We start from the raw sequence: 25,799 nt of genomic DNA, 5'->3' as shown, positions 1-25,799 counted from the left end.
TTTTCAAAGATCTTTCCCTACAGTTATCCTATTTAATGTACACAGCAATCAAGTGCTATAGGCAAGCCAGATATTATTATCTTAATAGTGTTATACAACTTAAAATGTTTAATTGGCCAAAAAAGTTAATTCATTCTATGGTTTATTATCTTATTATTAAAATCATTATTTTAGCAACAAAGTTAACGAGAAATCAATTTAAGTACTCTGTAATCTATAAAGTGCTCTATACTAAACATGATCGTATCTATTATTATTATACATGTAGATGTATATGTTGCATAAATATACAACCATACGTTTCATATAGTGCTTTATTTTTTTAAGCATGCTTTAATTTGTAAGGAGTATTGTAGTCCTACTATAAGCAAGTCCATTGCTTGGGGCTTGGTGACAGTCACCAAAATTCAAAGTACTGCATTAGAGCATACAATTGGCTAAACCTAGATTATAGGCCCATGCTTAGTTGCCAGGGGTCAGGGACCCTTTCAGGTTCCATGGGCCCAAGTATTACACATGATGTGGTCCCTCATATAGGAAGGGAATTTAGAACCTTAGAATTTAGGTACAAATGTCCTCTAAAACATGTAATATAATATCTAGGATATTGTACTCCATATCCCAAATGTTTTATCATAAATGGGATTTTTTTTAAAAACCTCTTTATTATGAACAACTTCAAACATATCCAAGAATAGAGAGAATAGTATAATAAATCCCCTTGCATCCATCACCCAGTATCAACATTATCAACCCATGGACAATTTGGTTTTAATCTCTCTCCCTACCCAATCCTCCCCAACTCCAGTTATTTTGAAGCAAATCTCAGACATTATATCATCAAAAAAATTTTCATTATGCATCTAAAATAGAGAAGAACTTTTTAAAAGAAACATGATCACAATACTATTTCCGTCCTAAAAGTACTGAAAAGAATTCCTTAATACCATCAAATATTCAGTCAGTGTTCAAATTTCCCCCAGTTCTCTCATAACATTTTTTTAATTTTGTTTTACAATTGTTTCTTGAATCAAGATCCAGTTGATTAATATATCTTGCAAGTCTCTATTAATCTACTGGATTTCTTTCTCCATCTCTTTTTTCTCCTTGTAATTTATTTTTAAAGAGATCAGGTTATTTGTCCTGTGGAGACTCCCACAGTCTAGATTTTCCTGATTGCTTTCCCCTGATGTCATCTAACGTGTCCTTCTGCTCCATATATTTCTTCTACATTGCTAGTTAGACCTAGAGATGTAGGTTCGATTTTGTAGCAAGAGTATTTCATAGGCAGTATGCGCGTACTTTTATCACAAGGTCCTTAATGTCTTGCTGTCTCTTTATCCTGTTTCATTGCTACCTCTAACATAAACATTTTGCTTTACTTTACACTTTAAAAAAATAAAAGGGAATATGTATATATTTACATCTCCTCTTTCTTAGGTAAATGGTAGTATGCTATGCACACTTTTCACTATTTTGGTTTTTTATTATATAGATTTTTTTCTGAAGACTACTTTATAATAGTATATAGGGGTATTCCTTATTGTCTTTTTCATAGCTGCATGGTATTCCAATGAATGCACATTGCATGGTTTATTCTACCAGTTACTTGTTGAGGGCATAGTGCTACAATGAATTGCCTTGTGCATACAGTTTTTCATGTTTTTCTGGATTATTGTTTGAATAGGTTCCTAAAAGTGAAATTGTGAGGTCAAAGGGCAAATGCATGTGTAATTTTGCTAGACATCATCAAATATCCTTCCAGAGGAGTAGTATTTTTCCCACCAGGCATGATGAAGGTGCCTGTTTCCTCACAGTCAACCAACAAAGTATGTTGTGGAATATTTGGGGTGTTGCCAATCTGACAGATGAGAAGTGGCTTTCAGAGTAGTTTTAATTTGCATTTTGCTTAGTAAGACCTAGGTTGAACAGCTTTTCACATGATTAAGGCCATTTGCATTTCTTTTTTCCACGAGCTTTTCATATCTTTGGCCCATTTTCCTGCAGGATCGTTAATCTTAATTTTTAGAGTCTCTTTACACATTAGGGATGGTAATACTTTACCTATCATATACATTGCAAATATTTTCTCTCAGTGTGTTACTTGTTTTTTGATTTTTCTTCTGGTGTTTTTTTGCCATGCAAGTTTTTTTTTTTTTTATGTAAGCAAAAGTCTTTTTCCTTCTTGCTTCCAGAGTTTAGACAGAGTAAAGCTTACCCACTATAAGGGTAAAGAAAAATTCACCTATGTTTTTTTCTAATACTTGTATGGTTGTATTTTTTACATTTTAATCTCTGATTCATTCAGAATTGATCCTGATGTATGGTGTGAGGGATGGACCCAATGTCTTATTTTTCTATATGGCCATCCATTTATCCTAACACATTCTATTTAAAATTACATCTTTTCCTCACTGGTTTGCAATACTACCTTTATCGTAGACTAAATTGCCATACATGTTTGGGTCTGTTTCTGGATTTTCTATTCTAGTTCCATTAATCTGTTAGTGTATTCATATACTAATATCACACAATTTTAATTATGTAGCCTTTATATTGTTTGTAAGTTCAAACTTAAAAATGTTTGTAAGTTATATTAAGTTTGTAAGTTGGATTCTGGCTTTTGCCAACTGTGTATCATGGAGATCTTGGATTCGAAGGAAGAGAAGATCTGTGAGAGACAGAAATATCACCTTTCCCACTTCCTTCCTATCTAGACTTTAAAATACTTAATGTCAAGATTTATGGCTACTTAATTTTCGCACTGATGCTTGGAACCTAGTATGTGCTCAATGAACAGGTTTCAAATTTGAAGGCCAGTCAAGTGTAAGAGAATTTATTCTATATGTCTCAGAAAGTTAGAGCCATGAACAGTGGGGTGGAAGCTGCAATGGATGTAGTTATCAATTCAATATGAGAAACAAATATTAGAATCGTAAAAAGGAAGGGATGGGCTTCCCTGGTGGCGCAGTGGTTGAGAGTCCGCCTGCCGATGCATGGGACACGGGTTCGTGCCCAGGTCCGGGAGGATCCCACATGCAGCGGAGCGGCTGGGCCCGTGAGCCATGGCGCCTGAGCCTGCGCGTCCGGAGCCTGTGCTCCGCAATGGGAGAGGCCACAACAGTGAGAGGCCCACGTACCGCAAAAAAAAAAAAAAAAAAAAAAAAAAAAAAAAAAGGAAGGGATGCCTAATGGAATCGTGAGCTCCCTATAATAGGACATGAACATGACCACCCCTCGGTATTACTAGAAAGAGATGAGATTTATGACCAAAATACTAATAGTTAATAGTAGTGTAGCAGTAATTATATGTGAGCTACTGTCCCAAGTGCTTTACATGTATTAGCTCCCTTAATCCTTGCAGCAACCTTGTAATGTAGAATCTTTTATTACCCCACTTCCAGGAGGGTATACTGAAGCACAGAGAAGTGATATAACTTGCCCTAGGAAAATGGTAGGACATATATACACTACCAAATGTAAAATAGGTAGCTAGTTGGAAGCAGCTGCATAGCACAGGGAGATCAGTTTGATGCTTTGTGTCCACCTAAAGGGGTGGGATAGGGAGGGTGGGAGGGAGACGCAAGAGGGAGGAGATATGGGGATATATGTATACGTATAGCTGATTCACTTTGTTATAAAGCAGAAACTAACACACCAACGTAAAGCAATTATACTCCAATAAAGATGTTAAAATGGTAAAGCTGAGATTTCAACCCAGGAAGAGTGGCTTCAGAAACCATTATGCCTTATATAGATAGGCATAGTGTAGTGGTTTTCAGTAAGAAATCAGAACAGATTTCTCATGATCTCCTTGTGGGTTCACTTATGTGTGTATTCATTCATTCATTCTTGCCAGGTGCTGGGAAACTGGAGGTGAACGCCATAGACCCTATCTTTGAGTGGCCCTCAGTCTAGTGGGAGAGACAACCACCTCCCCATCTTCTAAGTATCAATACTAATCTAACAGATTATAGAAAATGTCATGAGCTTAAACAGAATGTTTTGACCCCTTCCTCCATTGTGACTTTAAGTACTTCTGTGTTTTTTGATCTACCAGTGGCGACTGTAGTAAGTATACAACTCAGAGAAACTGCTGACACTATTTCTTGTGAGAGTTCTAAAAAAAAAATTTAAAAAAAAAACAAAAAATGAAAACTATTATTCTTTTTCCAAATTATGAGTAGTAGTAAAGATCATCAACGTGAACTAAAGCAACAAACAAAAATTAACACAGTAAAAAATTAAAAGCTAAAAAATTGATTGAAGAAATGAATAGTAATATAATTCACATCTGCAAAATTTGATTCAGGAAAACTAAACTTGGTTGAAATCATGACCACAAAAGAAAACTCTGTGATGGAGGCCATAATTGTAAAAAAAGATGTAGATTTAAAAATTGCTGATAGATAAGTCATATCTTAGTTGTAAAATCAATGCAAAAAAGTATTAACCCCATGAAAATGTCTAGTAAAATAAAATTAGAAAACTAGCATAAAAGGAAATATATTTTAATTACATTATATAGAAAATTGACCAAGAGAATTAAAGTCCCTTAATGACATTTATTCCAGAAAATACTTCCTGGATGAAAATTCATCATTGTGAATATAATTCGGATTGAAGCACTAAGTAAGGCATAACCCAGTGTTATGGATCAAAATGGCAAGGATGAAAGATGCTGTGTGCTTTACAGTAGCACCCAAGAGGGAGTGACCCCTCTACCCCTGGGAGCTGGCTGAGGCTTCACAAAGGAGGCAGCATTTAGGCTGGGCCTAAGCAATGAAGGTGTGTTATTCAGGTGGGAAGAGGAGGACAGGTGTTCCAGAGAGTTGAGGTGACACGTGCAAAGTGACAGCTGAGAAAGAGCATGACTAGGGCTGAACTCTAAGGCTGAGAACTGGGGATCTGTAACATGGGGCTAAAACAGAGGGCCAGTGACAGACAAGGTAGAGCCATCAGATGGAGAAAAAGAGTGGTCATTGGCAATCCGGCGGGTGGCCTTCGGTGGGCTCTTTGCTCATCCTGGCTTGTCCAACATTTTCATCAGTGACTTAAGTAAAAGGAAAAAGTGAACTTATGGTGGATGACCTATTACTGGGAGAGTCCAGACAGACATTTCCTTCTTTTCTAACATTGGCCTTTCTAGGTCTGAAATGTCTAAGAGTTGGTTTAGTGACATCAACTCTTGGGCAACAGAAGAAGATTATTATTTCATAAAGCAGATACATGCTCCACAGTTGGTAGCGGTATTAGGCCACAAGTCTGGAAGATGATGATAATATTATTAATCATAACAATAATGAGAGGAGGAACTTCCATTTATTGGATGCTATTGACCCATCACTTTGTTTATATTATCTCGTTAATTTTTATGTAAGTCCCACGAAGTCCGTGTTGTTATCCCCACTTTGTAAGTTAGGAAGCTGGAAGTAATAGGATAAAATGCCTCCCCAGATCGCTCAAGATAAGAACCAGCCCGAGTGGTTTCAAGGTTCATACCTTATCACTGTGTCACGATGCTCATCCACCTCTGCCTTCAGGGTTTAAAATTGTCCATGGCATAAAGTTTAATTTCAGGAGCTAACCTGGGTCAGCATCACTTTGGAAAAGGACCACAGTACTGTTTCAGTGCTTGAGGATTCAGCCCAAATTCCTCATGGGAGATGGGGCCTGGTTCAGACAGTACCACGCAATGTCTTCACCTGAGGTCGCAGGAGACATCAAAACTGGAGGGGGTGACAGAGACAAGAGCTGAGCTGAAAGCCAGAGTCCAGAGTGTCAGAAAGGAAGTACATTGAGGAACTGCCAAGTGAGAAGAGCTGGTAGCAGGAGGTCAGAAACCTGGGTTCAGGGAGCCAGAGACACAGAGGAGGAAGAGAAAGCAAAGTAGGGGATATAGCAACTGCCCAGAACAGGCATCGCCATTATTTGAAACTTTTACAAAATATATCTAGGGTTAAGGGGCTAGACACTTTGCTAAAATTACTAGTGAAAGAGGCCCAAGCAAGTGTATGTGTGCTTGTCAAGCCTGCAGGATACTGAAGCGCCCGAGGGACCACACGGTTCTCCCCAGAGGCCTTGGGCTTAGAAGGCTGAGTAAGCTCATTGCTGACATCACGGTTGTTCTCACCCAGCCTTGGGTGAGAACAAGGACGCTAATTAGAAACACTGGATACCACGATTTTAGGTACATCAACTAGTCTCTGCCAGCACAGTGACAGAGACGTGAAAAGGAAGAGAAGGGGTATGGGCATCAGCGTTCTCGCTCAACTGGAAAGGTCTCAGGAGACCACCAGAAGCAACATCTCAGAGAAAGCCTACATGCAGATTCTCTGACCCACCCCCCGTCCCTGGAGACAGAGAGAATTAAACACCTTAAATTGGATTTTAGTCTGTGTTGCTTCTAAATGTTATGGTTGGTCCAAGCCAGCTGGAGCTAGTGTTCAGAATAACCCGCGAGCCTAGAGCAACACGTTCTTCTGGGGTGGGGGGGTGGGGGGGGGCGTGGGGTGGAGGGTGTCGTGGACTGCCACCGTTTTGTATCATTCTTTCGTGAACTGGAATCTGCCGTGGCATTGTCCTTCAGCTGCTGTCATGGGGTAAATAAAGCCTACAGGAGGCTGCAAGCTGTACAGTGGAATAACTATTCCATCTATGCCGCCTTCTGAGGCCAGGGATTTCAAGACATGAGACACAGGTTTCAAGGTTGCAGGCTTTTGTTCTTCCTAAGGGCATTTTCCCAGTGACTCAAAACTTTTTTTGTTTTTTTTTGTTTTTTGTTTTCTGGTACGTGGGCCTCTCACTGTTGTGGCCTCTCCCGTTGTGGAGCACAGGCTCAGCGCCATGGCTCACGGGCCCAGCGGCTCCGCGGCTTGTGGGATCTTCCCGGACCGGGGCACGAACCCGTGTCCCCTGCATCGGCAGGTGGACTCTCAACCACTGAGCCACCAGGGAAGCCCGACTCAAAACTTTTGCTAAGGCAAAGTGTCCATGTGTTCTCTTAGCGCTGTGTAAGATGCTAATAGTGGCCTGAGTGCTCATTGGAGGTCAAGACGTAGCCTTTCATGGTCCTTATAAATGAGTTATTAAAGTTTGACAAAGATGGCATTGAGATTTCAAGCTCAGATGCTGAGAGATTTGGGGGTACCATTGACTAAGAAAGGGGTCTTTGGTGTAGGGAGTTGGTTTGTGGGGAAAAATGGGGCAAGTTTGATATTAGAAATAACAATGGAAATAACCAGAAAGCTCGCATTATTCGTCCATCTGTTTATTTACGCAGTGAACATTTATTATGCTGCTTGTGTTCTGCACTTAGCATTAGGGGAGAAATGTAATACCCGGATCTTGACTTCAGCAAGAAGCCAGAACTAAAGGTAAAGAGAAGATTTGGAGATGAGACAGGGGATCAGGTGCCCTCTGTGTGCCCACGGAAGGTAAGAGGATGGAGGAGCCCAGAGAGGATGAAAGTCTGAACTAGAAAGAGATTTTAGAATTGAGCATGGGCATAGGAAATGGGGCAGGTGGCAGGGTGGTGCCCATAGTTACAGAGAAGAATTGACTAGAAAAATAAGAGCTGGGTTGGTGGAAAATCACAGATGTCATGGGAAGCATTTCAGGATTGCACTAGTCATGGTAGGATGACCACTAATGATAATAGCTACCATTTATTCATTGTTTACTTTGTGCTTGGTGCTTTTATTTATTTAATACTAGACACTGTGCTGAGTGCTGGGCATACAGTGATGAACAGGATTGTCTACATGGTACCCTCTTAGAGCTTACATCCTGGTGAGTTTTATGCTGTATGTCATTTCGTCCTGAGAACCACAAGAGGCTAGAATTATTATCCTCATTTTACAGACGAGAAGACTGAGGCTCAGAGAGGTTGAGTCAGTTGCCCAGGTCCCACATAGAAAGAGTTTGGTGGAGCTGGGATTTGAACACGGTTCTGTCTGATGCCTAAGCCTCTAAAGCCCTGTACTGTGAGAATATGAGTGGAGAAAGGGCATCCAGATGCAAGTGGAAGAAGCCTTTGAGGGGACAGTTGGGGTCAAGGGGTGGTGGTAGAATACAGATTTCAAAGGGGGGATTGAGGGGGCAAGGAGTTTGGAGATTTTATTCGACCAAGAATGGAGGACAGGGATTCCTTGAAAACTGCTTGCCGGCGCAGGCCAAGTGCAAGGGCGCTGGGAAAATATGGACTTGACCTTGAGAGAGGAGTTGACATTGTCTTTCTAGGTGGTCAGCTGTAGCCAGCCCTGCTCTGTTGGAATGTGTGCCAGTAGGCGTGGCCTGCTGGGACCGTGGGGCCTGAAATCCCCAGGGCCCTTGGGGTCTGAGCATGCTGAGGCCTACGAAGCCTAAACCTCCGGGATCGGGGGTCTTCTCTGCTTGCGATCTCCATATGGGAGGGGAGCTTAGCGCCCCCAGCAGCCCAGAACCAATTATTCTGCCATGCTGGGTAGCCAGAAGGTATCTGAAAACATTGAGAGGAAGGCTCTTTGCCATAGCACATTATCTTTAGCTCACCAGCCATGCAGTGACTCCGCAGTTACAAAGCAGCCGTGGAATAGATACAGCTTAACAGTACGTTGTAAGTTTTACGGTTCGTAAAGATAAGTGCAAAATTAATCCCTAAAGAACAAAGCAATTAAAAAAGTACATAATGAAGCAATTGCCTAGAAATGGTGGGGAGCAGAAGGAGAGGACCCATGGACAATTTTTTTTTGGAAGGGTCTTCACACTTACGTTTCTTTAATTGTGTTCAATGAGAGAGCCGTAGCAAAGTAAGATTAATAAGCTGCACAGAAGAGGTAACAGTTGATAAAGGGGTTTGAGAGCCAAGCTGAAGAAAATTTTACCTTGTTAAAAAGTTAGGACCAAGGTGGAAAATAGCTATAAAGGCCATTATTGGGACCATTAATGAAATTTGATTATAGGCTGTGGATTAGATAATAGTAATGTCTCAATGTATAATTTCCAGATTTGGGGAAAAAAGCAAGAGCAAAAGCGTAAAAACCTGGGAGCCAGCAATGGATGTTAAAGCTCCAGAGAGTCATGATCTGATTTATAATTTTAGAAGATGGACTGGACGGCAACAAACGTGCAAACAAGCAAAAAAAACTTGTTAGAAGGCTACTGATACGCGGAGGGAGAGGACATGGGCTCATTGCTGTGTGTGCCCTGCAGTCTGTCCCTCACTCGTCTCGTCGCCTGCAAGCCGTGCTGCCGCCCCACAGAAACGTTTCGATTACCCGCAGTCCTTCGCCAGATGAGGCCAGTGTCCAGGGCACTGGCTTCTCGTCTCACTCGGGCTTATGCCAAAGATGTAAAATTTGGTGCGGATGCCCGAGCCTTAATGCTTCAAGGCGTAGACCTTTTAGCTGATGCTGTAGCCGTTACTATGGGGCCAAAGGGAAGGACAGTGATTATCGAACAGAGTTGGGGAAGTCCCAAAGTGACCACAGATGGTGTGACTGTTGCAACGTCCATTGACTTAAAAGTTAAATGTAAAAATATTGGCGCTAAACTTGTTCGAGATGTTGCCAATAACACAAATGAAGAGGCTGGGGATGGTACCACTACTGCTACTGTACTGGCACGCTCTATCGCCAAGGAAGGCTTCGAGAAGATTAGCAAAGGTGCTAATCCAGTGGAAATCAGGAGAGGTGTGATGTTAGCTGTTGATGCTATAATTGCTGAACTGAAGAAGCAGTCTAAACCTGTGGCAACCCCAGAAGAGATCTCCCAGGTTACTACGATTCCTGCAGATGGAGACAACGAAATTGGCAACATCATTTCTGATGCGATGAAAAAGGGTGGAAGAAAGTGCGTTATCACAGTAAAGGATGGAAAAACACTGAATGACGAAATTAGAAATTATTGAAGGCGTGAAGTTTGATAGAGGGTATATCTCTGTATACTTTATTAATACATCAAAAGATCAGAAATGTGAATTCCAAGATGCCTATCTATGTTCTGTTGAGTGAAAAGAAAATTTTGGTGTCCAGTCCATTGTTCCTGCCCTTGAAATTGCCAGTGCTCACCATAAGCCCTTGGTCATAATTGCTGAAGATGTGGATGGAGAAGCTCTAAGTACACTCGTTTTGAATAGGCTGAAAGTTGGTCTTCAGGCTGTAGCAGTCAAAGCTCAAAGTTTTGGTGACAACAGAAAGAACCAGCTTAAAGACATGGCTATTGCTACTGGTGGTACAGTATTTGGAGAAGGGCTAACTCTAAATCTTGAAGATGATGCCATGCTCTTGAAAGGAAAAGGGGACAAGGCTTAAATTGAAAAGCGTATTCAAGAAATCATAGAGGGCTTCCCTGGTGGCGCAGTGGTTGAGTGTCTGCCTGCCGATGCAGGGGACGCGGGTTCGTGCCCCGGTCCGGGAAGATCCCACATGCCGCGGAGTGGCTGGGCCCGTGAGCCATGGCCGCTGAGCCTGCGCGTCCGGAGCCTGTGCTCCGCAACGGGAGAGGCCACAACAGTGAGAGGCCCGCGTACCACAAAAAAAAAAAAAAAAAAAAACAAAGAGCAGTTAGATATTACCCCTAGTGAATATGAAAAGGAAAAACTGAATGAACGTCTGGCAAAACTCTCAGATGGTGTTGCTGTGCTAAAGGTTGGTGGGACAAGTGACGTTGAAGTGAATGAAAAGAAAGACAGAGTTACAGATGCCCATAATGCTACGTGAGCTGCTGTTGAAAAAGGCATTGTTTTGGGAGGGGGCTGTGCACTGCTTCAGTGCCTTCCAGCCTTGGATTCAAAACTCCAGCTAATGAAGATCAAAAAATTAGTATAGAAATTATTTTCAACACACTCAAAATTCCTGCAATGACCATTGCTAAGAATGCAGGTGTCGAAGGATCACTGATAGTTGAGAAAATTTTGCAGAGTTCTTCAGAAGTTGGTTATGACGCTATGCTTGGAGATTTTGTGAATATGGTGGAAAAAGGAATCACTGATCCAGCTAAGGTTGTAAGAAGTGCATTACTGGATGCTGCTGGAGTGGCCTCTCTGTTAACTACAGCAGAAGTTGTAGTCACAGAAATTCCTAAAGAAGAGAAGGATCCTGGAATGGGCGGAATGGGTGGGATGGGAGGTGGGATGGGAGGTGGCATGTCCTAATTCCTAGAATAGTGCTTTACATCATTAATGAGATGTGAAAGGAAGCTCAAAGCAGCGTTCCTCACCAGTAACTTTAAGAGAGGTCAGTTGAAGGAGATGACTGAAGAAAAGGCTGGCTGATGTTTAAGAAAATCACTATAACCATCAGTTACTGGTTTCAGTTGACAACATAGAATGGTTTACTGCTGTCATTGTCCATACCTACAGATAATTTATTTTTGAATAAGGACATTTGTACATTCCTGGTTTTTTAAAAAAAAAAAAAGAAGGCTATTGATAGAGTTGTCCACACAAAAATAATTGGACCAGAATGTTGTCTGTGCATATTGAGAGATGTGATTAAATTTAAGCTATATTTAGGAGGTAGAACTGACTGCATTTGCTGGCGCATTACTGGCTGTGAAGGAGGAGGAAGAGGACGTAATTACGGATGAGTTACATAATTATTTATGTAGGTTTCAGGCGTGGGCTATTAGATGGATGAGGGGAAGACGAAGGGACAGCTGGGGAGGCAGGAAAGGAAATCAAGAACTTGGTTTTGGACAAGGTGAGCTTGCGATGCCTGAGAGATACACACGTGGAGGTGACATGTAGGCAGGTGGATATATAAATCTCGAGCTCAGCAGAATGTGGTGTTTCCTCCTGCCCTGTAAAGTTCTTATTACAGCGGTGGTGAATCTTGTCATCAATGGAATCTTACACTGATAATAGTTATACCTCACACTTAGTGGGCTCTAAACTTGGCCTAGGTGTTGAAATTCTCTCATTTGATCCTCACATCTACTTTGCAATGTATCATTTTTGTGACACATTGCACAGACAAGAAAACTGAATATTAGGGAGTGACATGAAATGTCTGAAGTCACCAATCTAGCAAATGGGAAATGTAGGATTTGACACCAAGACTGTTTAACCCCTGTTCTCTGACCACAGTGTCCTCCTGTCTCACAAGAGGCAGAGGTCTTGGAAACATTTCCTACTGTGCGTCTATATTATCATGTGACCTTGAACCTCAGGTGGGAAATGAAAGGTAATCTGTTAGGTCCCCTGCAGTTCTGCTATACTGCAATGCTGATCTCTTTTGTAAATCCCTTTTTTTTTTTTTTTTTTCTTTTTTTTGCCGTACGCCGGCCTCTCACTGCTGTGGCCTCTCCCGCTGCGGCCCAGCGTCCATGGCCCACGGGCCCAGCCGCTCCGCAGCATGTGGGATCCTCCCGGACCAGGGCACGAACCTGCGTCCCCTGCATCGGCAGGCGGACTCTCAACCACTGTGCCACCAGGGAAGCCCGTAAATCCCATTTTTAATGTGAGTTTGCTGTAGGTACCTATCAGAGATGAAACCCAAGCTGACAATTCATTTTGATGTGTATGAAAAGGGCAAATCTCTTTAAGTGAAGACCCAGCACACTAGCTTTCTTAGTCTGAATTCCAGTGGAGTAAGAGGAAGACTCTTTAGACCAAATACTTCTGAGTGAGAAAATGTTCAGCATCTGAGATTTGTTTTATCATCTGAACGATAACCTCGAGCGTTCCTCTGAGCCGAATGTGGGTGTGATGCTTGGGCCAGACACACAGCTTTTCCTCTAATGTTTGCACCCAGGGTCTGCCAAACTTCCCCACCTATGCTGTCCCAGTGACACATGGGTCACCTGTCATCTGGCTCCACCATGCTGGGAGGTGACAGATTGTATTATACTTTCCTCTAGTAATTTTGATTGCCCCGCATTTCAGAAAGGACCCTCCTAACTTACCCTCCTGGCTTATCCTTTGGACCAGTGTCACTCTTTTTGTGTGTGTGGGGGAGGGGCATCTGGTATGGACAGTCAATTTGAATTTGATTGGAACATGCTAACGAGCCGTTCATATGGGGAGCAGGGGTTGTTTCTGATTAGATTAAGCTTCTGAGAGAGGAAAGAAACAGCCACTGATTAAAGACATAAAAAAGGAAACACATTAAATGAGTCAGTGGTTCATCTTCGTATAGCAAAGTATAAATTAAACATATTCCTGGGGATCAGCTTTGAATAGCAGCTGGGTAGAGCGAGCTTTTCTGAATACATCCACAGGAGAAGGCGCTCACAGCAATTCAGAGGGGCTTAACGCACCAGAGAGGGCTCTGAGAACTCCTGAGTAAATGGATGGGCTGAGTTATCTGATAAGAATGACTCTCACACTAGGGACGGGAAGGGTTTTGTTTGGATTTCAGAAAATTGTTCCCTGAGTCCCTGTGACATTCAAGCTCATCATTATTCTCTACAGCATCAGTGATGGTAATGGAGCCAGAGATCTTAGTTCAAAACAAAAGATGCAATTGGAGTAGAGAGCACACGTGTCAATGGGACCCTGATTTGGAACGTGGCCAATACTTCTGTCTCAGAGCTTGGGGCTTCTGTAGTTTCGGTTCTATAGAAATGCCTGGGCTGGAACCAGCCTTCTCAGCTTCATGCACGGGGAAGCTGTGAGGGTCAGCCCTGCTAGACTGTGTCACCTGACCAGGGCTGGCAGTGTGGCTGCAGCCCCGCCTCCCACTGGCTCACACTAGGATCTGTGGAGCTGCCATGGGGCTGCTACCTGTGGCTGTCGGAGGAACCCTGAGTCATGCATGGTCTCCAAGCCCCTGGCTTCTCCTCTTCCAGCCTGCTGGCTTCTCCCTTGGTTTTCTGACTGCTGCTCTGGTTCTGAACTGGAACCAGACTCTCCCCTACAGCCCGTTTTGCAGGAGTCCTAATACCTGCCTACCCCTGGCAGCTCCCTCTCTCCCACCCTGGGGACTAAATCTCCTCTCTGTATCTTCAGTCCCTAGTGGGGACCTGCTCTGAATGCACTCATCCTCTGGACCTGGACAGTCTCTCCCCATGCCTGAAAACTTCTGCTGCAAAGTCTCACCCAATAGATTGAACCCCTTGTTATCCATATGCTGCAGGGCCCAAGCCTCTCTGGTCGCTTTGCCTCTCCACATGCTGGCAGCTTGTATGAATCAGGGAAATGATCACAGTCTGCAACAGCAGCCCCCAAACCCCAAAGGCTGAAGCCAGGACAAGTTTATTTCTCACTCCACAGTCCTCTAAATGTTGGGGGGCTCTCCTGGGCAGCTCTTCTCCAAGTGGTAACCGAGGACCCAGGTTGCTTGGGGGTTCCCCGTCTTTGAACTTCAAGGTCATCTTGGCGTAAACATCCAGCGGATTGGGAGAAGCTAGAAGTGTTCATGGGTTTCCCACACTGGATACTTACCCACCTGGGCCTGAAAGTGACAGCTGTAATTTCCTCTCTTATTTCATTGGCCCGAGCTGCTCACACAATCCCTCCCGACTTCCAAGAAGGCCGGGAGATATAGAGGAACACGCAGATATTTGTAAGCAATAGGAGTCAGCCACATTCTTGGAGACCACCCTTCTCCTGGCTTCACTTCCCCAACCCCAGGTAGGACCAGGCCTGTCTCCTTCCTTTTCTTCCATTCTGTCTTGAGTCCACCCGAGCCTGCATTTGGACAATAGTAATCAGGGCTGTTGGCTGCTGTGAGTTTTAAGGTAACCATGTATATAAGTTCACCTTGTTTGGAACCACTGAAAGAGGGCTTCTCATCTCAATGACCACGTGTTTGCTAAGTGATCCTCCTGGAATTTCCCATAAGGAAATGAACTTTCATGGTCCCAATCTTTAGAGTCAGAGCATTAGGGTCCAAGGAAAGCTGGGGCCCCTGTCTATCATGGGCTGGTTTGCTGAGCTTGGCACCACGGCTGCCCCTGGGTTTCCTATAGGTAAACAGCTATTTCAGCAAATCTCAAGTCCCTGCAAAACAGCCTTTTAACTTTTTCTTCAGGAAAAGTTTCCAGACATTCCAGCCCAGCTGGTCTCTTCTTGGATTCCTGCCGGATGAATCCTCCTGCTGCCTTCTGATAGTTATGAAGGATCCCTTTCAAACAGGGAAACGCTTCAAGGGCTTCTTACGGCTGACCCAAAATCAGACCCCTTCAGGGACATCTTCCAAGGAAAAGCATCATTTTTTTTTTCCCCCCCCGAGCAGCAATTCTGTCCAAAAGACCTTTCGGCAGTGTTTTATTGTAAGAACAGGACTTGGGAAACTGGATCCCCAGGGAGTGTTTTTCTGTGGAGTCTGATGGAAGAATAAGCATTGTCAGACTTTAAAAAATGTTTCCTTACACTTGAAAAGAATGAAATATGTGCCTTTGGAAACCTGGGAGAGCACCAAGGAAAGTGCACAGGGGGATGACTCAGAACTAAGGCTCAACTCTCAATCCTTCATTCATGCAACTTATCGAGTATATCTATCATGTGCCAGGCCCTGTTTAGGCTCTTGAGATTCCTTAATGAGAGCAAGGTGGCCATGGGTCTTCTCTCACAGGCTGGTGTTTTGGGCCCGTATATAGGAAAAAAGCTCTATCTCACTGGTACTCAGGGAAATGCAAATTAAAACTACAGTGAGAGTGAATTTCACACCCATCTATGAACGATGCCAAATGTTGGCAAGATTGTAAAGCAACATGAGTGCTCATCTGTTCTGGTGGGACTGGAAGAGTTTCACTCTCCCTGGGAGAGTTGAACGTGTGTTATAACCTATGGCTCAGAAATTCCACTATGTGCAGAATACACAGAGAGGTGCTCTCTCTTGGGTGCCAAGAGACATGTATAAGAATATTCGAAGGAGCACTCTTCATAATCCTGAAAACAACCAGACTGCGGACCACCAGGAGAATGCATAAATAAATGTCTGTACATTTATTTACAGACATACATACATACAGTGGAGCACAATGGTGATGAAAATAAATGAAGCAAGAAGGAAGGTGAAGAATGCAGACAATATACTTCCATTTATACAGCACTTAAAACCAGGTAAAACTAAGTACGTAGTTGAGCTTGATGGCAAGGAAATTATTAACAAGATTCAGGATAATGGGTTACCTTTGTGGGTAAGGAGCAGCACACAGAGATTTCTAAGTTGCTGCCAATACTGTTTCTTAAGTGGGCGGTAGGTAAACAGTTGTCCCTTGTGTTATGTGTCTTTAAACTGTACATATACAAGGTACACAGGCACACAGCTGGAGGAGGTATGGGTGACACGGGAATGCAGAGCAGAGGCATTTACCAAATTCAGGGCAGACAGGGAAAGTAAGGTAGGAATTCGCCAGGCAAATAAATATATGTGATAGGGGGAAGAGGCTGACAGCCTCTGGCTTTTGACTCAGCTTTGCCCAGGTTTGACCTCTCTTTCCTTCTCGTTCCCATGCACGGGCTGCTACTAGAGTGAGACGCATGTGGTGTCTAGGTGATGCCCTAGTCAGTGTCTTTGTTTGCCTGCATTTCTGACCCTACAACCACTCTGCAAACACGTTGCTGGTCTTCTGCCAGCCATTCTCAGGCCTCAGCCTCCATCTTCCTCGTCTTCCTCCCCACAGCCTGCCCGGGTTGGCTTTTGACTCTTGTCTCAGCATTTCACAGCCAAGTTAGGCGAGACAGCTACACATAAAAAAGGTAATTAACAAGATGAGCCAAGAAATAAGGACCACTCGAGTGGTGCGAATTGTGTTTCAGGACTTTGGAGGAACAGGGCCAGGCTGGCTTTGGATGGACGGAGAGCAGGAAGGAGGATGTCTGGGCTAAGGGAACAGTGGGAAGATTTTGCCAAGAGAGAAGAGCTCATTAAATGTCATAAGGAGATAAAAGCTGGACAGGATTTGGGATCTTATCCTGTGGACTGTGCTTATGAAGTACAAGACTAAGGTGCCACCGCCCCCCAATCACTTACCCTCGGTAGATATTACTAATAAATGGTGGCATACTTTTCCACTGAGCCCAGACGGAGCCTCAGAATCCTTCTTAACCCAGTGCTTCAGAAGGACATTAACCAGTGAACGGATTTAACATGGGAGTGTTATCTGCTATTCCTACCAAAGACTACAGAGTGATCACCAGACTCTGAGTAGGAGAAATGGTCACACTGTATCCTGATGTCTTGCCTCCAGTGTCTCCCTATTTTATAACTCCCAATTCACAACTCTACCGGTTGTCTCAGACACTGGGTAATATTTGAGGTATTGGCAAGAACACTTAGAACCACAGAATGCAAAAAGTAGAAGGTATCTAACATGTCACCGAGTCCAGCTCCTCCATTTGGCAGCTGGGAGAAACTGAGGCTTGGGAAGGAAACAGGTCTCTTTATGTAAGTGGCAAACATAGGACATAAACTCAGTCTTCTGACCCTGACCTTGTACCAGCAGCTCCCAGTCCTGGGAAGGGAAAGGAACCTGATCCTTCCTAAGAACCTACTAGATGCCTGTCTTTGCTAGAGGGAGCTTTTCATACAGCATATCTTTTAAACCTGCCAGTTGCCCCGATAAAAAGGCAACTGACACCCAAGAACAGGTCCAAGTGAAAGGCTAATGTGTGACAGAGGCAGGATTCACACTCTGTCTACCAGCCCGCAAGACCTGCATGCTTTCTTGTAGTTCCCAGATGGATGCACCAAGTTTCTTCAGAAATAATCACAGGATTAGGGCTCCCTCGGAAGGGCTGTTGGTGAGTGTGACTCGCTCTTGTGTTTACAACAGTTCAGGTTCTCAGTCACGTCTGGGGGCAGCCCAGCAGCTCCTCCGTGGGCGTCTGGAAGCGTTGGCTAGGTGGGGGGCTTTCTCTACAGTGAGTTCATGGTTCCATGAGATGAAACCGCCTGCAATCGCCCAGGTTCATTTGATAACTTCCCGAGTTTTATAACGGTAGTTCAAGCTCTGCAGCCAAAGTAACTTCTCGTTTGTAGCAGCATGCACTTAAATGTCAGAGCTTTGCTGAAAAACCACTTGGGTTTGAAGGAAGTCATTGTGCTCAGTAAAATCTGGCACATTTTATGTTGATGGCCTTTATTAGAGGAGCCAGCTAAGCGAGTTAAGCCGCCTCTCTATATGGTGAATGAAAGCCCAGGGCTCTGGGGTTGCTGGAATCACTCATTCAGATCACAGCTATTGAACATGTCCTGAGTGCCTGGTGCTGGTATATGCAGTGAGCACCTTGTCTTCCTGGAGCTTATACTTTAGCAGGGCAGTGGAGGTGGAGGGCAGACATTGAACGAAGAAATATGTAAATAGAAGCATTGTGAATAAGCATTAATAAGAAAAAGGGTGGGGTGCTAAAGGTATGCAGAGGGGATCTAATTTAGACTGAGTGGGTGAAAGAAGGTAAGATTTGAGCTGGGTAACAAGTGGGGGATTTATTCCAGGAAGATGGAATAGCAGGTGAAAAGGCACAGAGACAGGAAAAACATTGGTGTGGTCAAGAAACATGTTGCCCAGTGCCCACCCAGAAGCCACGAGGTCCAGCCTTGGGCTGACGTGCCACCAGGCATCCCCAGGGCCTGTAAGACTAGCACACGCCTCACTTGTTATGAGCCGGGGTCACAAGCGCACTAGGTAAAAATTAAGTTCTACCTTGGTAGCGGCTTCCTGTGCCCTGCGAGCCCTGCGACCTCATCTGCCTTCTTGGTTACTGACCCTTGGTCTTCATTTCTCAGCCATCCCTTTGGCACCCAACCCTTGCCCTTCCTCCCCTTGGCACCTCCACCCCCTAGAACTTGCAATGCTAAGCCATCATTCTGTCCCGCATCTTTACCTTCCCTCCAGCGGCCCCGCTTCTCTGGCACAATGCCTCCCGTCTATAGCCTCTATCTGGTTTGGGTCTTGCCACATCATGCCAGCTAAGACCTGTGTTCCAGGCCTGGATCCATTTTACTTCCTCATCCTCCCAAACATCCATGGAAGCTTCATGATGTCATCTTTCATGAAGTCCAAATGCCAATGATTTTCTTTCCTATCCTTTGTCTGCCATCCACGAGAGGGTCTCTGAGATCAGCTGTGGGTAAGACTTCTGAGATTCTCTCTGGAGCAAGCCATTGGTCAGCGGAGCTGCTCATCATGCGGGGATCGTGGAGCACAGGCTCTCTCTTGTTTATTTCAGGGTCAGTGGTCAGGGTCCAGAAGTGAAGGGGCAAACACGCCAAATACACATCTTCTGCTCCAACCAGAAGCTGCCAGGAACCCAAAGGCTATATCCAAGGCAGATGCTCACGATAGATGAGTTTCTTTTCACGGAAGAGAGAAGAGTGGAGACAAGCTCTAGGTGAGCAGGTGCTTCCAGTCTCTGGAGAGGAGCCTCTCCCTGCTGGGCCAGGCACTCTGGAGGGCAGCACGTCTGTTGTCTGTTGGGCTTCAGCCAGACACGTGAGTCCTCTGCAATCATTTGTCCCCTGAAGGTGGCTGTACAGGAGAAGCCAATAGCAGCAATCATAATGGTTATTATAAAATACTCAATAATAACAAGTGCAGGCTAAGGGCTTACGATATTCCGAGCACTACGACAGGGGCTTCCAGAGCCCACAGCTCAGTGTAGCAATCACTGTAATTTGAGTTTCATAGATGGGATGTTAAGTACCCCGGAGTTGCCGCTCAGCCAGCCCATGGTGGGGTCAGAATAGACCCAGATGTCCTGATCCCACCTCGGCTGCCATGCATACAGAGCTCACCCGGAGGCAGGCTCGGGGTCAAACACCTACCTGCACTCCGTCCCCTTCTGCTACCGGGCGAAATTGAGACTTGGGAGGAGAAATATCCTGCCAAAGGTGACACAGCAGGAGGCGGCAGAGGTCGAAATTGGAATCCACTTCTCGCTGGCTCCCAAGCTGTGCTTTTACAAACTATGTGCTACTCCCACCCAGCTCAGCCATCCCACCTCTGCTGGAAACCTGTGATCTGTTCTAGGCACCATTTAGCACATGTCTAGAGGAGAAAATGGTGAAGAGCTTGGAGAACATTTTGAAAGAGGGAAGGAGATTAGTAAACCAGCAGGTACCAGAGTGTCGTGGTCGGGAAAGACAGGGCTGGGACCACAGAGCATGACAGGCTCACCTAGTTGAAGGGGATACAGAACTGTGACGCTGAACTGACACCCCAAGGATGTCAGGTGAAGCAGGGGCGGGGTGGGTATGCAATTGCATGTGCAGAAATCCAGAGGTGAGAGGAAACCCAGCATGCTGGAGGAAGTAAAAACTGTCATCGTGACTGCAGCACGGGGTATGTTAGGAAGCAAGCACGAGGCTGGAGGGGTGGGCAGGGGCCAGGCCCCTGGAGCCTCAGGGGCTGTGCTGGGGAGGGCGCCGTGCAGGCGGGATGGGATCCAGTGTACACCTTCAAAAGATCACTCTGGCTGCTGGGTGGAGAAGAGACTGGAGGAAGGCAGGAGGGACCCTGGGCAGTTGTTTGGAGGCTGTTGCAGAGTCCAGATGGGACATGGCAGTGGTCTGGATGAGGGCGGTGGCTACAGGATGGGGAAAGGGGAGTAGCTTCAAGAGGTCAGCAGTGAATTCACACGGCTCCTTGCGCTGTGCAGCTAAGGGCAGAATGGGAGGTGCTGCCACCACCCTTCTGATTAGAACCAAGGCAGGTGCTCCCACTCTAAGATGAAATGGCGACTGACTCTTTGAGAGACAGGTCTTGGAATAAAAGAGCTTTGTTACAAATCATGTACCGGGTTGGGTCGCTGAAATATGTCAATTAGTAGCCTCCATTCCAGTGGCACAAGGAATAATCACCCTGACTCCGTGTGTTATCAGTAACATATTCACAGGCTTTCTCTGAAAATCTGAGCAAAGTGAATTGGAAATCAGCACAGTCCCCAGAATATATGGGTCATGGACATAAAGGTACACACCCTAGAGCCTTCCATGGCTTCCTTTCCTGGTCCTCGGAACCACCCCTGGGTGTGGAAACTTCCTTCAAAGCATGATCACCTGGGGAAACACTGGCTCTTCCTTGAGCTTCGGTCAGGCTCAGACTCATCCTTTTTGTTTTGTTTTGTCTTTTTGTTTTTTTTTTTTTTTGCGGTACGCGGGCCTCTCACTGTTGTGGCCTCTCCCGTTGCGGAGCACAGGCTCCGGACGCACAGGCTCAGCGGCCATGGCTCACGGGCCCAGCCGCTCCACGGCAGGTGGGATCTCCCCGGACCGGGGCACGAACCCGCGTCCCCTGCATCGGCAGGCGGACTCTCAACCACTGCGCCACCAGGGAAGCCCCAGACTCATCCTTTTGCCTTTGTACCAGCTGTGTGGTCTCGGGCAAGGGACAGCCTTGGTCTCAGTCTCCTCGTTTGGCATCGGAGACAATAATCACTACCTCACAGGGTTATTCTGAAGATTCTGCTTGTGTAGCATTTGTTCAGTAATAGCTGAGGCTGATTGAGTGCTAATTATGTGCCAGGCATCTTTCTAAGCACTTTGTATATGAGCACTTTAATCTCCTCAGCAACCTCTTGAGATGGGAACTGTTAGGATCCCCATTGGAGATGAGGAAACTGAGGCACCCTGAGATCAAGTGAATAACCCAAGGTCACACAGCTACTGTGGGTGACTTGTGCCGGTGCCTGGCACATAGTGGACGCTCAGTGGGGATTCTTGTTCCTTTCCATTGGCCCTAAATATTAATAATATACTAAATGCAAGACAAGCTTAGAAAGTCAGTCCATTGCCTTCCAAATTCCAACAGGACCAACTGGTGTGAAATAGCCTGGTGGAAGAAAAGACATTCTCTTCCTAACTAGCATGGGGTGGGGAGGGGAATTAAGCTAAATTTGAAACTGACCTTTCCTTGGAGGAAGACCTATGGTTGTCGATGAGTACACGTTATAAGCGCACATATCATCCACCAAATTGTCCAGCTGACAATACCTAATAAGTGACCACCGCTGTCCACCAAGAGATCTTGATTGCTTCCCACCAAAAGCCTCACTCATCCTCTCTGACCAGGTATTTCAGATTCATCCCACTTTTCTAAGCACCAACCATTTACTGATTGATTGTCTGGTTAGGCATCAATCATTTATATGTTTATTCAACAAGTACTTACAAAGTACCTATATGTACCAGGCCTTGTGTTCTGTGCTGGAGATGAGAAACGAATGAGATATGGGTTCTGCCCTCTAGCAACACAGGGTGAGGGGGAGGCTGACCTATTAGCAGGTAAGCTGTGGTATCAAGAGCTTGGAGGGCCAGAGGAGGAAGCTCTGCCCCAAGAATGAAGCAAAGACCCCACAATAGTGTGGCTCGGTGGCCAAGATCTTGAGAGATGATATTTTTTTTCAGCTGGAGAAGGAGTAGGGAGGGCATTACAAACTTACAAATAGAATGGGCAGAGGCCTAAAGACACAAAAGGATGTGCACGTTCCAGAACATTGAACTCCCACAGTGTCTGGAATGATGGTGGCAAGGGCTCCAAGACACGGTTCCTCGATGCTCAGGTTACAAGGTCATTTTTCTTTAGTTTTCAAAATCAAATTGCCTCCTGTTCAAGCTCCTACTCACCAAGGTCAGGGAGAAGTTTCATATTATTCCCTTCTTTTTTTTTTTTTTTTTTTAATTCCCTTCTTTATAGCCCCCCCCCCCGCCCCGCCCCTTGGGTTCTGACAGAACTCAGAGCCCAGGAAAGATGGAGCTGCAGCAGGGCACCTAGCTCTCCCTGTGGAGATCACTCATCTGTGTCCAGGCCCAGGTGGTCCATTTTAAGGTGATGTCTCTGTTGGGAGGCTCTGCTGGTCCCTCCATGTCAAGCACTGCTGCAGAGACCGTTATCAAGGATTTTGTTAACTTCTCCCCGCGGGGCAAGAAGATCCGAGATCGCTGGTCACAAAATGTCTAGTCTCTTCTTTGGGGGAGGGAGGGTGGAAAGACTGGAGAGGGAGGGTGCATTAATTCTTTGCTGGTAAATCCACAGCAACTGGAGACAAGACACAAATTAATGACTCAATAACCTTCCTGTTCTAGGAGTAGAAATAAGGTACAGCTGGCTCCCTTTGCAGACAGGAGAGTAAGGTGAGGAGAGCTGGATGTGTCTGAGCTCGCGTTCATGGTCACCTGTGGTCTGGGTTCCAGGCTCGGGGTCAGGTCTGGGCACTGATGCATGGCCCGTGTCTTCCGCAGGTGTGGCAGTGTGGCGGGAGCGTGGAGGTCCTGCCCTGCTCGCGGATTGCCCACATTGAGCGAGCCCACAAGCCCTACACCGAGGACCTCACCGCCCATGTCCGCAGGAACGCCCTCAGGGTGGCTGAAGTCTGGATGGACGAATTTAAAAGCCATGTGTACATGGCATGGAACATACCCCAAGAGGTAGGAAGCCTCCGTGGGGGTGGGTTTCTTGGGGAAAATAAACAAACAAAACAAACCTGAGGTTCAACCCTTCTTCCCAGGGGACAGCCAGTCGGTTTGCCATATGCTGGAGTGAATTCTCAAACCCTAAGACACAAGACGTTGAAGAAAAGGGCCTGACTGTAGGGTGCTAAGGCATCTTACCCACCCCATCCCTGGTCACCTCCTCCTTGAAGGAGGGCTCCTTCCCTCCAGACAGCAGTGTCCTCATTCTATGTGAGAAAGTTGGACCAAGTGGCTCCAAGGTTCCAGCATGCTCCCAGGTTCTCAGCTTCTCTGACAATAGATATTTCATGGTCCTGGGTTACAAATATCCCAGTAATTACCAAAATTCACAAAATGCACCTTGATTTTCCTGTAGACTGGATTCAAACTTCTCCATCGAACCTTTGACCAGACCAATAAGGAATATTCCTATGCCTTTGGGATTGCTTGAAACACATGGATGGGGCTGGGCTACATTCGCACATTTTTTAGGCTACTTTTAACCCTCACAGAACCTCATGATCACCTGCCACTGTCCTCTAGCCCTCTAGTCACCCACACTTAAGAAGTGTGAGAGAGAAAGCAATGTTTCTTTGGTAGTTCTGTTCAGCCTTGCTGTGTGTCATATGGAAGTAACCTTGGACCGCTGCGTTGGGAGAATCCAACAGATGCCAGCCATGGGATCCCCACCTGCTTGCCAGCTGGTCTGCCTAGAGATCATTGCTTATTGTTGCATTTTATGTGAAACGGAGCTGTTGACTGCGCGACCTCTTGCTTTCCTCCTAAGGCCATGGCTTCCCCTCGTGAGTCCTTTAGAAAGCCTCTGCTCTCTCTTCCTAATAGGGCAATGATTGATCTTTGCTTAAAGTTTCCATATGAAGGCCTTCTTCCCCGATGTGTCCACCAAGCTAATGTTTTGCTCAGGCTGAGTGATTGAGAAAGTAGGCTGGGTCATGGGTGGGAGCTTTCAGGCAACCCCCTCACTACCACGACCAGGGGGAGGGGTCTTGGGTCGATTGCATCCTCCTACAATCAGTGTGATTTCAGCAGTTGGGAAGAATAAGGAACCAAGCAGTACCAGCGGGAGTGCAGCCAGCCCTAATGAACCAGCCCCGAATGCAGCTCTGACAGTGGGAGTGTTTCTAGGGAAACGGTGGTGCCTCCTAGCCCCATCTGTGGCTGTGGGCGTCGGATCGCAGCACTCTGGGCAGGATGCTGAGCCCTGCTGTGGGTGTCCTCTGATAGCAAAATGTTAAGCACACTTGGAAACTCCCCAGGAGCTCACCAACGAAGCAGTGTGGATCCCTGGCTTCTGCAAAGGACTGGGATCCTGTCCATTACTGTTGGCCCCTGTCTCTCTGCACCCCAAAGCTGCAAACTTTGTAGCCCTCTCCCCCCGGCCCCCGATTGCAGCTGCCAGATGTTGAAATAGACAGCAAATCCAAACAATAGTAGAGAAGTGAGTGAGTAGAAGTAATTGGAAAATGATGAAACTCAGTGTCTGCCTGTGACTCCTAGAAGAGTTCAAGGCAAGTCAAGTGGGTGGGGCTGGGGGGGTAACAAAAGAAAGGCAGATGAGGGGTGGAAATGTCCAGGATGAAGCCTTAGGAGGAGAAGGAAGGGGTCAGCGTGTTTCCTCCTGAGCCCCCTGTTCGCTATGTCCAGACTCCCTCTTCCACCTCTTTCAGGCTTGTGCAAAGAGTCAACACTTTTCCACTCCCCGTCCACTTCTCAAGTCACATCCCAATACTACCTGGAAGCTGCTTTTGGCAAAGTCATCATGGGCCTCCTAACTGCTGGATTTAATGGCTATTTTAGAGTCTTTCACTTACAGGATCCCACCTTTTCCTTGAAACTCTTAGCTCCAGGATTCCACACCCCAGAACATCCTCATCTCTCCGACTGCTCGTAACTCCGTGTGGGCAAGGCTTACTTCCAGTGGTTGCTTAAGTGCTCCCCAGGGACCCGTCCTTGGCCACCTGCTCTCATGATACGCATCCCCAGGGTAATCCCATCTCCTCTCGGGTTCTGCACCACCTATACATTGAGGGCTTCCTAGTTACTCTCTGTAGCCTGACTCCTACCTTTGGCTTCAGACTTTCAGCCACGCATCTTCTCCTGGGTGTTCCCACAGGCACTTCAGACTGAATCTGACTGAAACTGTGTACATCTTCCCCACCCCACCCCCACCCCCCGCCCCGAGTCTGCTTCTGTTCTTATTCTCTGTCTAAAGTCATGACACCACCATCTGACCAGACATGTGAGCTTACACCTGAGTGTCTTCCTTTAATCGTCTTCCATTCCCAGTCCATCACCGAGCCCACCTTTCCATTCCTCTCACTTCTGAGTTCAGGCCTCGTCTCTTCCTCTGCAGCAGCCTATGGTTGGTTTCCTGGCTCAAGTCTTACCCCTCGAATTCATACCCCCCCCCCCCCCCCGCCCAACTGCCTTTTTGTAAAAAACTCACCGCGACCGCGCCCT

The 25,799-nt window shown here is 45.8% G+C and overlaps 1 protein-coding gene and 1 pseudogene across 2 annotated transcripts in view; both read left to right on the top strand.

The window, feature by feature from the left end:
- Nucleotides 1-25,799, top strand: part of GALNT18 (polypeptide N-acetylgalactosaminyltransferase 18) — a 355,083-nt gene that overhangs the window by 259,593 nt on the left and 69,691 nt on the right. Inside the window, exon 7 of the mRNA XM_007471405.1 lies at nt 23,109-23,294. Within this exon, the coding sequence (XP_007471467.1) occupies nt 23,109-23,294 (186 nt within the window). The remainder of the gene's footprint in view (nt 1-23,108; nt 23,295-25,799) is intronic.
- On the top strand, nt 9,164-11,134 carry LOC103073654 (60 kDa heat shock protein, mitochondrial pseudogene; annotated as a pseudogene). The gene is made up of 2 exons (XR_457141.1): nt 9,164-10,316; nt 10,536-11,134. The product of XR_457141.1 is annotated as a 60 kDa heat shock protein, mitochondrial pseudogene (transcript).

The sequence above is a fragment of the Lipotes vexillifer genome, unplaced genomic scaffold, assembly GCF_000442215.2.
Source record: "Lipotes vexillifer unplaced genomic scaffold, Lipotes_vexillifer_v1.1 scaffold6, whole genome shotgun sequence".
NCBI lineage: Eukaryota > Metazoa > Chordata > Mammalia > Artiodactyla > Lipotidae > Lipotes > Lipotes vexillifer.
Note: the sequence above shows the minus strand (reverse complement) of the source record. Positions and strands in the feature narration are given on the sequence as shown.